Source organism: Thunnus maccoyii, chromosome 1 (assembly GCF_910596095.1).
Source record: "Thunnus maccoyii chromosome 1, fThuMac1.1, whole genome shotgun sequence".
In the NCBI taxonomy this organism is placed as follows: domain Eukaryota; kingdom Metazoa; phylum Chordata; class Actinopteri; order Scombriformes; family Scombridae; genus Thunnus; species Thunnus maccoyii.
Genome location: NC_056533.1, coordinates 19,522,660 through 19,538,225, shown reverse-complemented (window position 1 = coordinate 19,538,225; position 15,566 = coordinate 19,522,660). Strand labels below are relative to the sequence as shown.

The following is a 15,566-nucleotide window of genomic DNA, read 5'->3' as shown; positions in this document are numbered from 1 at the left end:
GTCTGTGTCCTGAGTGTTCCTCAGTCTTCATTCCTTCCTTTTGAGTGATTCTTAGAAATAGTTGAGTGTTGTTTCTGTTTCTCTTTCAAACCACACAGTATTTACAGTCTATTTTTTAAACTTTGAGTGTTAAGTAAACTAAAAATGTTCATCACATTTTATTTCCACAGCCAGCAATCATTTTAACCTCCTCCAAAAAAAGTTATGTGTTCAGCTGTATTTGTCTGCTTGATGCTTATCTCAAAAACATTTTACAAAGGCCATGGGCCAAAGAAAAACTGGTTAGTTTTTGGTGCAGATAACGCCGCCATGTGGCCATTTATAAAACTCCTGAACTGCGAGGTGTTCAAGTTCAAAATGCCTTGGTCCAACATGTACGTATCCGTTTTCCTTTTTTTGGTTTGTTGTTGTTGTTTTTCATTTGTTTTGGGTTTTTTTCTGCAAAGAATCCTTTTATCGATTTTATGCAACTTTTCCAAATTGTCAAATATGAGTGGCCTGTTTGACAATATTGCCATAATTATTGAACTGATATCTTATCAAGTTTTCATAAGATGCAGTTTCAACCAAATTTATAAGATATATAAACAAATTAGCTAAATTTAATGGCAATTTGATTACAGACTACAGCAGCATGATGCATTTGAATTGCCACAATTAAGAGGCTGTGTGTGAGTCTGACTTAGTTGAAAATTTGTTAAATTCCTACTTGTACAATTCCTCCAATTTAAGCATTCTCCAAATATCAGCATGATTGTCTGTCAGTGCATTTTGATAAAGATTTGGATCTAGAGATGCAGAATGTATTACAGTATTCTTTTGTTTGTTAAACCTTGTTGAAGCTATGCTCCTTTTAGAAATATATTTTAGAAATAGACATTGCATCTTTAAACACTAATATTGTACTCTTATTGATTAAAATGACTTATTCATGGCATTCTGTTGTTCGTTAGTTCAGGTTCAAGTATGATGCCAGCCTCACCATTCAGCAAATGAGCGACGTTACCATGCCTGAGTGAACTGCTCTAGTGTTAAAGCATCTGTTTGTAATGCATTATAACATTCTCTACTAAAGCGTTTGACTGAACTGGTTCAGTTTCTTCTTTTTCGACAAATGTGTGCAGTATGTTACTTTGTTTCTGGCAGATATTTCAGGAATGATCCATCTTCACATTGTTTTGCAGCATTTAAGAATTTACACTGATTGTGCTTTTGGAACTGAAGTTGCAAACTTTGAAAATCCAACTCATACACTTCAACTTCAGTTGACAGAAAAGCTGTTACTCATCAAACTGTCCTCACAAATAAAAACAGATTCAGTGGTTAAAGTTATGTTAAAAGTTCAACAAGATATCTCAGACCACTGGTAGGATTTTCACAAAACTCAGAGGGATGATGCATCTCACACACTTATAGATGTAATATACACTAAGTGAAGATTGATTTTTAAACTTTGACTTGCCATAACTTCTACACAATAGATTTTGAGTAAAATGAATCGATTATGCATCCAGCTACTGTTTTCTCAATTTTCCTCACACATCATTCAGGGAGGGCAACATTAGTAGTGTTGCCTTGTTATGAAAGTGACTATGTGCAGTGGTATTCAAACTTAACCCAAACTGATGAGTTAAACATACAGAAATACCACATCACATCATACACATGCACTCCACTTATCCACACTTCAGCACCCAATAACCTGTATCTTAATAACCTGTACGCCCCCCTCCCCACTTAATGTTTCTGTGTTTCTACACAGGCATTACCTGGTAACTTACTCTCATGTTAGACTGCAGTGCCAAAGAAGTGTCCTGTTTTCCTTGAAGTCTTGCTTGTGTTAAGAAACAAGCACACAGCATGTCTGTCTGCACAGAGCAGGCTTCAGGCTTTTTATGGAGCTGTCATCCAGGCCTGGCGAGGGAACAGCTGTGGAGCCCTGTCTCACTCCCTCAGCCCTGCCAGAGCACTGAAGCTCGGCAAATGTCATCAGTTTGTTAATGCGTGGATCCACTGCTGTTGAGCTTGCTACCCCTGTGCTCGATGGCATGCTCATTTCTCTGGAGTTCAGTCAGTGGTCATGTTGCGAGATTGCAAAGCTACACAAATATCTAAACACACCATGTTACAGACTGATGTACAGATGTATGTATGTATGCGCACAAGCCTCAACGGCATGACATACAAAATAGAATTAAGGAGAGCACATTTTGAATTACAGTTTGGTTACTTAACTAAATATTTTGTCATTTATGATCAGAAGCACAGTGATTATTCTGAGTGAATCATTTGATGCTGACAACACAAACTGCTGGCGTGTTTTTCTACAGTAGGAACCCCTGGTTTTACTTTTGAAACTATAGGCTGAAACTGAAAGAATTTCAAATCCTCTAAGACAAGTTACTTTTTTCTCATTTGTGCAAATTAATATAATTTTCTGTAGCCTTTTACAGTAGGCCATAGTATATTCTGCCATTTAGGAAGCTGATAAAAACACAAAATTGTGAATCTTGCAACTGCCACAATCAATTAGTAATAAAGATTCCAATACAGATCATTAAGGAAAATTGGCTGATGTGCCTTTTATGTCTTGCTATAACTAGTGGCACGTATTCCACTGTGCCTCTACACATGTTGAGTTTGATAATTCTGAATTTTTTTTATTATGGCCTTCATTTAATCAAGTAGTCTCATGGCTCATTGAGATCAAGATGTCTTTTGTAAGAGAGACTTCAAGAGGAGAAACAAAGCTACAACACACTTTAATCTCAAACCCATTTATCGAAAACCTTTTCTCTCTTCTTTACAAGATTTAAGCTTAAATTTTGTAATATTTTTACTACTTTAGATTGTCAAATGTATATGCATGTCAGAGGTTAAATATTAATTTTGTCCAGCACCGCTTATTTTATATCCACCTACTATATTGTGCAGAAATACGCTTTGGACAAAATGCTTATTAGGACAAAAAAAAATGTTAATCTTACAGAGCAGTGATAATGCTGCAGGTTTCACAATGTAGCCAAACGCGTGTGAGATCTCTGCCTTTGATTTGTTTTCATTCTGCGCACACTCTTATAGAGGGTGGGCGGCGACTGACTTTTAAAATAATTTATTTTAAATTGATATCAATTAATCGTTGTTTCATAGAAAATCGTATTTGTCCATTTAATGCCAATTTACCAGGCATGACCTGTAGACCTGTAGCGAAAACAACAGACTGGTTGGGTAAATGATCATAGTCTGGCCTCAACTAAGACACCACTATGATATTACTGTAAGATACTGTGGTAGTACTACTGTGGTAGTAATACTGTGGACCTTATGTGCGCGTTGAGCTTTTTGTTTGGCTTCAGTATCACCAGACATTTAGTATATCAAACCCAAGTGAACTCACTTCACCCACCGTTTCAGTTTGATCAATTTGGTTAAGTAATTAATTACGTAATTGCAAGTCTGTACAATTAGGCAGTAACTAAGCAACTGTTCAAAATCCTGTTGTTGTTGAAAATATCCTGATGTTTCAGGAAAAAGTACACATGACTGTGTAGTAATTATTACCGACTTAAAAATTTAAAAAAAAAAAAAAAGTTTTGGTGGCTTATTTGTTTGTAGTTTCCCAAATATTTTACCAGAAATGATGAGTGTGTGATGAAAATGAAATAGGTCTCTCTTTTTTGAGGATTTAGGCTTCAACAGCCCAACAGATATATTTTATTTCTTACAAATGACTTGTTGTGATAGCCTATAGCCCTCACTGATGGACCCTAAATTTCCTAACAATATATAAGTATACAGTGCTGAAATTAATGGTCTACATATCTAACACAAACGACATAACAGTGCTTATAATATATCCTAAAATTTCATTTTAAAACAAATAATAAGCGATCTGACAAATATTGCCAATAAAGCATATACCTCCTTGGCCAATTCGCCTGAAATTAAAATATGTAGGCCTAATGAATAAATAAACAAGTTGCGCTTATAGGCTATTCAAAAAGTGCCTTCATCATTTTTATACAGTATATATGGACATATATATGTAATGTCCATAATTGTTCAATTCAAAAATCAACGCTGGTATGTAAGTCCAAAAAAAAAAAAGAGCCTCAGTCTAATTTGTCAAAGAAAAGAAAAAACTTCAGACGGAGAAAATGGAAGTGTGCATTTTTACATTGGCCTACATTAACAAGAAGAATAAACATTAACAAAAGTGTGAAGTGGTAGTCATCCGCTCTGCAGGACTAAGTACCAAACAGCAGCAGGGTTTCATACACCCAGTCTTTACCCCGCTGGTCGATGTTGACGGCATGAAAAAAGTTTGTATTATTATATATTATTATTATGTGGTTGCTTTGTGATTGGCCTGTCAGTCTCCGTGCGTAAAACAGTATAGAAGTAGTCCGGTCTACTTGAAGCAGTGAGCGCTCTCCAGGGCCGCGGCAAGCCTTCATGTCTCTCAGTGGTTATTTATTTACTTATTTTGTTCTCATTGCATTTCAGTTCAATCGGCTCAAGTCTGTGACAGCGTCCTCTTGCCTGCAGCTTGTTCCGCGGTGGCATCACATGACGCAGGGCTTGATGTCCTGGTAGGAGACCTGTTGGTGGTGGTAGTATGAGCCGCTGCTCGGTGAGTGCATCGCCGAGGACGTCATGGCGTTGAACGAGAAGACGAACTCCTTTCGGTCACACATGCTGGGAGACTGGGAATGGTACCGAGGAATAGTACCTGCAACAAGGTATGAAAAAATATAGCTAGAGTTAAAGTCGGTTGTGTCATATACAGGCAGGATGGAGGACATAAAGAAATTCAGCAATAAATATGGCCCTATTTTTTTATTTATAGTCTACGATTGTTGTGTAGTGATTTAATAAACAAATTTAAATGCTTTAAATATCATATATGTTTAAATATTTAATATATATTACATATGTTTTAATATGATTTATATTTAATATTTAGACATTTCCTCTTAAAGCAGCCATAGTCTTGACTTTGGTTTGATTTTTTGGGTCCATGCGTAATAACAGTCGCCCTAAAATACACCTGAACATGTACCACTACTACTACAACTAATAATAATAATAATAATAATAATAATAATAATAATAATAATAACAATAACAATAATAATAACAATAACAACAACAACGATGATGATGATGATAACAATAATAATAATAAGCATCATCATAATAATAATCATCATAATATTGACGATAATAATAATAATAATAATAATAATAATAGTTAAAAAATACAATTAAATAAATGCTCCTGTTTTCCTCACACCTGCAGCATATTTTTGTAGCATGAGGCCCCTACAACAAACATTTTCTGGAAAATTGAATTTTATAATTTACCAAACTTTAAGATAAATTAAATTCTAGGGGCCGGATATAGCGCTTCACTCTGCTCTACTAACTCGAATGGATGCGTGTATTCCTCATAGACCTGAAGTCCATTTAGCAAGCACGATTAAGATAGTCAAAATGGGAGGCGGGCTTGCAGGGCTAATTGACAGTGGCCCTCTTGCACGCCAGTCCCGGAGGACTCAGGGCCTCGGGGCAAGGCAGGCATGCTGGCCATAACCGCTCTTGTTTTTCTGTTTTTTTTCTGTTTTTTTTTTCTTGCCCTGAGATTGGCACGGCTCTAAACTGTCCCGGCAGACGCGTCCTCTCGTGCCTCCCTTTACCACTTTCAGACCCTGAACTCGTGCGAGTTTAATACCCCTGATATCTTGGTTTCATTTGGCGCATTGTTTTCAATTTAATTGGGAGCAGGGCTGTGACGAAGCTGAATATTCGTGGGAGAAAATATGCTACGTGGTTTCTTTTAGTTGCATCATTTTCACCAATAGCCAACATTTGAATTCTTCTTCCGTTTCGTAAAAGAGAGATAAGCATGTGTTTAGTGACAGCATCATAATTCAAATAAGGTTATGTAGCTACTCTGAGGCTGCTCAGTATTTCCATTAGGCCCACGCTTGGCATTAATCCATAAAACCTGTCAACCACTAAACGTGAGCCCGTAGAAAATATAGTTTAGATCTTCTGATAATTAAATGTTGTAAATATTCTTGTATGATATTTCCCCCCTCTGATTTCACTTTTTCTACTGGTGCAGTTTTACTCAACATGTTACAGTTTTGTAAAGTATTGAGCCTACCTTGTAAATCTGTGGTACTGTGGCCGTTCTGGTGCAGGTAAGGTTGGTCTAGTGAATGCGTGGGCAAACTCGGCTGCAGCGGGTTGGCTCCCGGATTGCAAGGAGACAGAGGCTGCTGCTTTATGTAGGATGCACCGTTATTCAGCGAGGCCGAGGGGGCCGGAGCCCACGCCGAGGCTGGACTCGAGTACACGGGGTGAGGTTCCATTACTCCCCCGCTGGCGAGCAGAGGGGATGCGGAATTGTCGTGGTGGGGATAATCACCCCCAGTGGATCCTGTACAACTTCCCATGTAGGAATGTCCACTGTTGGCCGACAAGTGTGACATGGAGTGCCCGGACAGACCCATCCCCTCCATGTTACCTGCCAAGTGTCCATTCATCATCCCAATCCCACTGTCCAGAGACAAGCTGTTGGGCGGACAGGATAGACCCCCGCCGCTCCCCTGGAAGTTGTAGGACTCGGGGATGTGGTTGAATCCCAAGCCGTTCATCATGCTGTACATGGGCTTCAGCGCCTGGCACTTGCGCCTGAAACCTCTGGGTCTCCTTCTGAAGGAGCCTTCCTCAAACATGAACTCACTAGCTGGGTCGATAGTCCAGTAATGGCCCTTCCCTGGCCGGCCCAGGCCCTTGGGCAGCTTGATGAAGCACTCGTTCAGGGACAAGTTGTGACGCACGGAGTTCTTCCATCCCTGGTATGAACCCCTGAAAAACGGGAAGCGGCTCTGCAGGAACTGGTATATTTCACTGAGCGTCAGGCGCTTCGTTGGAGAGCTCTGGATAGCCATGACTATCAGAGCTATGTATGAATAAGGGGGTTTCTCTGGTCGACGGATCCCTGCGTTTGTCTTTTTGGTTTTCGTAGTGGATGAGGCGGTTTCCATCACCGCCGTCTGTCCGTGCGGCTTCTCCGGAGCAGACATCGGGCTGCTCTGGGCAGGAGTCTGCGCTGGGGGCTGCTGGACCTCTGCCGTCATTAGTTAAATTTAGTCTTCGTAATGGCAAATAAAAATGTTGCTTTCCACCTTTCCACTTATAAAGACTAGTACAAGGGACGATAGTAACTCACTGACATAAAAGAGCCAAAAAAAAATTACCCGTTATTTCTGTCGGCAAACTTAACGCACAAGCCAAAGGCGAGACAGTCCTAACTCTTGACTTCTTCCTTCTGATTGAGTCCTGCAGCAGTGTGAAGCCGGGTCGCCTTGTACGCAGCGTCCGAAATGGGATGAGGAGCAGAACAGGAGCCGCTTTCCACTTCAGTTGGTGTGTTGTCGTGCGTCCGAGGAGCTCACTTTTTACTTATCTGTTGCCATCAGCGCATTGGAAGCTGGATGTCTTGGCCATCCTAATGTTGGGACCCGCCCAGTTCCCTCCTACTCCAGTGGTGGGCTGTAAGCATGCACATCTGTGTGCGTTCACTTTTCAGGGAAATGTTTTTTTCTCTTCTTTACATTGAAATAGGGAATATATCTCCCATATAGCCTGTAATAACATGTAAAGCTTTATTATGTGCTTCACAGTAAAAATCAAATAGCTGAAAATGTGATCACACGCCACTGATCCAGGTCAGGGCCTTGAGCCTTTAGATTTTCATAACTTTGTTTTCAAATAGGCTATGACTTTATTCTATTTTAGAACATGTAACAGAGAATAAAGTGTTAGAGCCTGAGTTATAAACTGTGTAGATTCATAAACCTTCAATGCAATGCAATATTTCTCCATTTCAAGCCATATGGTGGGTGCACCACCACGACAAACAGCTTAGGCAATGTGTCCATTGTTATTAAACTTGTGAAATATTTTATAAAACATTTTAGTGTGTGAAAAGCATTTGCCAAAGAACATGCCCTCATATTCAAAACCACCCTCCTGATTTCTGTAAAAGATAGACAGGAACATGGGCAGGATGTTTATACAGCAAAATGTAAACATTTTCCCTGGCCTTCTTTAAATAAAAAATCAAGCAAAAGCCCCGTTAGATCAGCTAATACTCAATCTGATGCGATATGCCCGTGTGTTCGCGGCGTCTTGTGTGGATGTTGGACGTTTTTACACAAGAATATTGTTTGTGTAATGCAGTCATAATATTTACGCAGGGACGCTGGAGGAGTGAGGTGGAGGCTCTGCCGAGCTGTGAGCACAGAAACTCGGACGGGGACTTGAGATCGACTCCTGCCAGCAGTTTACCATCAGAATGATCCAAGAATGAAAGTAAGACTTTCAGTTTACAGTCAGAATATTATCAGCAGAATTGTCGGTACTTTAATTTAGTGCCATATTGGAAAACCTGGCATGTTTAGTTTCTGTTATGGGACCTTACAGGATAATTAGAAAAACGAAGAATGAATTATGCCTTAAGCTTTACAGGACGTTTTTCATGAGTTGTAATTCAGTCAAAAGAAGATGCGCATCAGTTTGTTTATCTGTCTGTGTTTTCTAAGTCGAAGGGCTTAATTATAGTTAGATTTACTTCCTTTTATACAGCCGTGTAGGGCTACTGAAAGACGATCAGTCCATAACCTGAAACTGTTGACAGTAGGTTTCTTATTGTTCCCTGGAGATCTCGATAGCTGCAGCCTGCAACCTTTTGCCTCTCCGTGGGCTCAGTTAGTTAAGCCTGTTGTGCTTCTGATCTCTACCGGTGTTACTGTTTCTAGTAGATGCTTATGATCACTCGTAGTTTTGACATAATGGAATATAATACTGGAGAAGGTAGTGGATGGACATTTTTTTGTAATTTCACAGCTTATGCTTGTGCGTAAAACTAGAGAATGGCGACTTTCTTGCCTGTGCGTAAAGGTTGTCAGTAACTCTTATGATATTATTTTCTGCAAAACAATGTGGCAGCATGTTTGTGTTCAATTTTAGGAGGAGTATTTAAATTCAATTATAATTAATTATATTAACTATAACTCAAATATAGAATGGATTATTGATGTTTACCATAACTGTTCAGTCCAAAACAACTTTTTTTGTTTCAGGCTGGAAACGAGAAAACAATTCATTGTCAAATTTTCATTGTCAACCCAAAGGTGACAGACGTGCCACTGTTAGTTTTTGCTGTTGCAGTGAAGATTTAAACCCATGGATAAATGAATGTAAGTATTGTTTTAACCGGTGCCTGCTCGGCCACTCGCCTGGAGTGAGGGCCACACATTTATCAGCGGAGCAGACCACCCAGCGCGCACCAGGGGCAGGCGCGCTCCCGTCGTCTCTCTGCCCACTGCATTTAATTACGGCTGATGACTTCATTCCATTAAGGCGCTTTTTTTTTCTCACACACTCATTCGCCCCATGTCATGTTATTCTTTCTTTGTTATAATATAGGCCTATATATATTTCACTTACAAGTCCATCCAAAGTCCACCCGTGGTTAATGTTTACGCAAACCATCGGTGCTGGATGGTGATGCGCTACTCCCTGCTGCATTCTTCTGTCCCCAATAAGGAGTAAAATCAGTTATATTTTATTACAACACATAAAATGGAAGTTTTCATGATCAACATTATACGAAATATACGGAAATACAACTGTTCCCATAACATCATAAACTACCTGCATTATCTAAAGTCCCTTTAAATTGATTATTCCAGATTTTAAAAATATTTTAGTCCTACGTAAAAGCAGGAAATAGTTGCCATGAGAGTGTCGTTGGCAGATTATGTTCGTCATTACTGAGGCTTGAGTCCCGAGGTCAGAGCTTCCCAGTTGCTCCATCGCAGACGAAGTCATGCACTTTTCCATGACGTCCCATCATGAAATATTTGACAGCGCTGCATCCTCAGGAATGCTCGGCCACTTAGGTGGAGGTACACTGCAGAGTGCAACAGCCCTGACAGGCTTTCCGGACTGTCTTACCGTTATTTAGTGAGCTGAAACCAATTTTTGCTCCCTCAAATCATGTTGCAGCAAAGTTTTGGAGAGCTGTACACAGAATGTGTTTTCTTATTGGTTACATTCACACTTCAGTGAACTTGAACTCTTGTACAATGACACATTACATCACAAGGCCAAGAAATCCAAAAATTTAGGCCAACTGGACATTATTGTCAGACAGACTATTTGAATCTGGAGTTTTAACTTCAGCCTTCAGCCTTGTAGCTAATTCTATTCTAGGGTTATTTAGTTACATATTTGCACAATACAAGTCACGTCACGATCAATTATAGGCAAATAGTAGCTACACCCTGCGTAATATAGATCCAACAGCGGTCAGTAGTATCTGATTTAGCCACACAGCAGATTAAACTGTTAGAGAGATACAAAATGTTCCGTACAAAATGTTGTAGAGAATTTTAATGATATTAAACTTGGATTAAGTTTTCGTTACAAACGAACATCTCTGTGAAATAAACTATTTTCCCTCACTGGTGCTGAGAGAGGGCCGCAGAGGGTCACCTAAAGGCCGCAGGGACTTTGTTTAGAGGACAGTGGGACAGAGTTATCGATCAACTGGCCCTGAGACGATCCCACTTGAACTTGAATCAGGTTTTGAAGTAAACTCTCCGTCAAGTCTTTTATCAAGTCTTATATCTTATACAAGTCTTGTATCTTAATGATAAGATTATTATATTATATGAAAAGAGTAATTTAAAGTAGAGCAATCAGCTTCCCCTTTTTTCACAATTATAATTCCTTTTTATTATTTAACGCCATTTGTTAAAACCTTTAACTTAAACTGATAATATGGAGAGAGAAAGTCTAGATTGAAAGTTTAATTATTATTATTATTATTATTATTATTATTATTATTATTAGTGAGTAGGAGTAACTTTTTTAAACTCTAAGACATTGCGGATTAAGGAATTGCAAATGGTCTTAATCAAAGGGCCTGCAATGCAAAGGTTTGGATTTTGATAGAAATATAGTTTTTAAATAATAATACAAAGATTTTATTTTATTTATGTATTGTCTTTGTTATGTAGGATTGAAAGCGTGGATAGCAACCATGCAAGCAACCTAAACAACTCTTTGATGCACAGATTTACCGTCAATATTGCGCAGGAAAAAATAAAGTAGAAAAGAAAACCTGCTGGTTTATCTTTATATTAATTGGATTCTAGACAAGAAGGGATATATTTTTACTCTGGTTTTAATAAAGCTATTTATTACAAATTTAATGATGAAAAATATTGATCTCATCCGCACAGACTATTAAATCAAAATGATTACAAATTTTGAGAGTAAACAAGTTTGGAGACAGTTTTTTGTCATATTACAGGAACATCTTAATTGGTTTTCTGGCTCTTTGTCTCTGCAGTGTCGCCTATATTTCACTTAGCATTGTCGCTTTAATTGAAAACAGTGTGATGTCGAGGTGGGCACCCCCTCATCACTTTCCCTGCGCTGTAGGTGGCCGTGTATATTTTCGTTTAAGTGGTGTTTATGTGAACGAGAAAGGACGGGATTGCTAGCAGACCGCTGATTGCGCGCATTGAGTCGCTGCATGGATTTGAAGTGTATTTGATGGGCACCACCCTCTCAAGTAATCAGCTGCAGGAGAAGTGCGCTCTATGGCTTTTTAATTTCTTGGCGAGATATCAGCCCCGTGCCTTGTTGTGCGTAAAGGCGCAAAGGAAAGTAGTTCCTCTGCACAGCATCCCTTACAGTAATGTTTATATGTAAATGCTACTTTTCACAACAATTTCAAAGCGATGTCCATGCTCACTGTGGAAATATGAGAACATCTTCAAATTGAATACCCTGACAAGTCGAGTGTCTGCAAGCGCACGTCCTGCCGAAGTGTCCTTGAGCCTGACGCTGCAGCTATATGAGCACTATGGACCATGTTGTCTGACTCAACAGACTTTAATTCACCGAAACGAATCATATTACAGATCGAAAGTACTGATCCGCTGATCTGTGCAAGGCGTTTATTAATCTGATCTCAGACATTCACTCCAGTGCTGTTATCGTTGGACGCGTGGGTTTAAAAAGCCTCACATGACATGATCCAAGTTTAATCAGGACCTTCGTTACACAGCCTCAACAACCTCTCATAATTATGTTTTTTTAGGTTTGGTTTTCCAGAAACAAAATTGGACCAAGGTTTTTATTTATTTACTACATGTAGCCGAACACTCTTTCATACGTTGCTGTATCTTTACTTTGATATTGATAATGTTGACACAGATGTAAGTATAATAAGTAAATAGTTGGCTGGAGTTACGTTGGTGTTTGTCATTGGTTGGTTACACGTGTCGTAATATATTAAGGAGGTACGCCCACCTGTTTGGCTCACCTGCACACCTGCGTTAACTGGGACAATATAAAATTACAACTGAGAGTCTTCAGTGATGTTTGGATATTGCAGACTATTAATAATAATGAATTCATGGTGGTGCCTTGGCTGATTTGATAGTGACTTTAATCGAATATTTAGTGAGATAACAGTGTCTAACTTGCCACTCAGAAAATCTCTGCTTTAAATCCTCCAGATCCACTGCAGTTACATCCGTTTGTATCTGGAATCATTTGACACAAAGTGTTTAATTTTTGTTAAAAAACAACCAGCGTCTTGCCAAAATACATGAGTCATTGCTGTAGACGTTATTGTGAGAACCCTGGCCTCCTCCGTAAAACTTCACATGCCTTCCCGCAACAGTCCCCTGTGTGTTGTATTGTCAAATTAAAGATAGCCCACTCAAATCGTCAGATTGCCATATTCTTATTTCAGTGTTCACTTATTTGTTACATGTTATAGTAGATTGGGTTCTTGTTCTGTTATTGAAAAGAAAACGTGCCTTTCAGACAATGAAAAAATAATAAAGAAATTAAAAAAGAGAATAAAGGCATATGTTAAATTCTTTCTGGTTTATTTTGTGATCATAGGCAGTACCACATAATTTGACTTGAAGGACAGCAGTGGGGAGGATTTGGCAGGTCCAGAGGTTTCACAAATACCAAACTGTCCAAATGTGGTTAGCACTTACAGGGAAATGTTCCATAATTTTAAATACCTGTTCGTAGCAAATTGGTATTTCAGCAAGTTGGCAAACTGTTTTCTGTATAAAATAGGACAAAATACACCCAAAGGAGACAAATGTTAAAACAACAAAAATATGAGCAAATTGTGTCTTTGAACTTTAAGGTTCAGACTTGAATGTGAGGTTAGTGCAGGTTGTTATAAATGTGGTCATAGAGGGTTTGTCTTTGTATTCAACCTCAATTTAACAAAAATATTCATTATCTTAGATTAGAAATTACAACAATCTTTTTGAATATTTTTAAGTTTTACAATGGCATGGCTGCAAATGGATTTTTAGGATATTTGGTTTATTAAAATATCTGTAAAAATAGAACATATCAGACTTTGTCAGAGACAGAACAATAAAGTCCTGGACTTATTTTCATTGCTGTCCCAGGTGTTTGATCATCAAGTTAATTGATACCAAGTAATTTTTAGGCTTCTGTTTGTCCCAATTTTGTGTTAGTATGTAGTTTTCAAAATAATTGAAAAAAGCACAGAGCAAATCTCTTTTTTAAAGTTCAATTAATTTAAGCTTAACATTGAACATTAGCTCAGTATCACGCAGTTCATGAAATAGTCACAAAATTCAATCTATAGATTTGTGTTGGTGAATTCAGCTGTATTGGGACAGTTTTGTAATTCTCTTGTCAGCAATTTAAAAATAACCCAACATATGATACATTTCTGAATTACTTTCTTTATGTGAAGAAATGGAGTGTGTATAATATTTTTACAAAGCATGGCTCACCATTTTCTTGTAGTTGACACAAAATTATTTTTCAGTGACATGTTTGGTCATTTGGGACACAGTTTCATTAGTGTAGGCCTTTGCTTTCAACCCTAATGACATATTTCAAAGAATATTTTAAACTGATTTCTTGTTTTTCTTAACCTTAAATATACTGTATGTCTAAGGTTACTTGATATTATGCATTAGCCTATTATGATGCGTCATGATAGCTTAATGGATTGTTAAATCAACAGATAGGCTTAGGCCCCACAGGCTAGGCTAATGTGTTAAAGTGATTAAAGAATCCAACGTTTTCAAAAACATTTATTTAAAATATAATTTTGTAGAAGTAAATAATCTTTTCATCAGTTCATCAGTTCCTTGCACTCCCTCCCTCGATCTGGCTGCCTGTTTCCTGGGTGTTGTTCTATTCTGCAATAGGCCTTAAATTCATCATGGATTAAACAAAGTGATCAAGAGCTCTGTAGGCTACACCTTTATCTGCAGGCTCCCACATTGCTGCTTGATTAGACTAAATTCCTTGTTACGCCACAACTTGCACACTAAACATACTAAGCAACATTTGGATTAAGCTTTATTGCTCGCCATTGTCAGAGAAAATTATTGGGAAAGGCTAATTTGACCAAATTATAAGGCCTACTATTACAAACAGTTTGGGGGATTAGCATCAATTTGAAGTCCATTCATAAATCATTAAAAGTCTTACTCCATCTGCTTAAAAGTTGGCTGTAGGCTACATCTCTGTGGTTCTGTGTTGACATAGATGTGGGTCTCTATTTTTATCAGGTTATATGAATACACTAGTGCTACACTTCATTTCAATAGCCTTTTAACATTGTCCCAATTTATCTGAAACATGCTGCCAAGAAAATGTCCTGATTTAAACATTGTAAACATAATTTCAAAACAATATATATTTATTTTAGTTCACTATTACATCATATATGTTCGTATATCATTTACATCTACAATATTCTTTGTAATAGTCATTCAAATTTTTCAACTTTCTGTTTGATGCTGACCACACACCCCTACGTGATGTCACAGGAATTATGTCATGTGACTTTGGTCATATGTTTCCACAGCAAGGTCTCAGCACCAGTTGATTTGACTTACACTTACCGGTCAGAAGTACAATGCTGTCTTTTTATGCTGTCCCAATTTACCTGATGTCCCAGAAACCTGAATTAACCCTACATGGACACGAATTTTCCATTTTGTTCTTGACACTCAGCACGACTTTCAAACTAATGTATTTCAACTGGGAGTATCTTTAGTGCTTGCACCATGTTTTTTAGGTTTAGATACAAAAACCACTTGGGAAAGGTCATGGTTTGGGTTAAAGTAATCACTTGAAACGTGGTGTGGGTTACTATTTCCTTAAAGTTAGACAACCTTCGTAGTCATGTCAACAGTAAACACCACGACAATCGTAGTTACAGTTCTTAATAAAACTGTCCTGACTCACGGTTGGAGACGTGACACTTGCGTCAGAAGCATTGACTGTATATAAAAATGGATGTCGTGACATCTCCCGAAAGAGGAAGCCAAAACATCTTGATCGCCCCCTGATGGCTGACTGGCCCCCTCAATGTTAGCAGATGGGACATGAGCCAAACTAAAAAATCAAAGTACACATCAAATAAATTTTTCATGAAGATGATTCCT

General features: G+C 38.3%; 1 protein-coding gene across 1 annotated transcript; it reads right to left on the bottom strand.

Annotated features, from left to right (window-relative positions):
• Positions 1-4,506: 4,506 nt before the first annotated feature.
• Positions 4,507-7,559, bottom strand: foxf1 (forkhead box F1). Its single transcript, XM_042412805.1, has 2 exons — positions 6,173-7,559; positions 4,507-4,732 (listed from the first exon to the last, which is right to left on the bottom strand). Exons 1-2 carry the CDS (start codon positions 7,149-7,151, stop codon positions 4,566-4,568), a joined length of 1,146 nt encoding a protein of 381 aa, XP_042268739.1. The 5' UTR covers positions 7,152-7,559; the 3' UTR covers positions 4,507-4,565.
• Positions 7,560-15,566: the final 8,007 nt, after the last annotated feature.

Excerpts from the sequence above, each read along its gene's own strand:
- foxf1 (XM_042412805.1), bottom strand. The coding sequence starts at position 7,151 with ATGACGGCAGAGGTCCAGCAGCCCCCAGCGCAGACTCCTGCCCAGAGC. Across the intron at positions 4,733-6,172 it reads CAGTACCACAGATTTACAAG|GTACTATTCCTCGGTACCAT; the intron begins GTAGGCTCAATA and ends ACCTTGTTGCAG.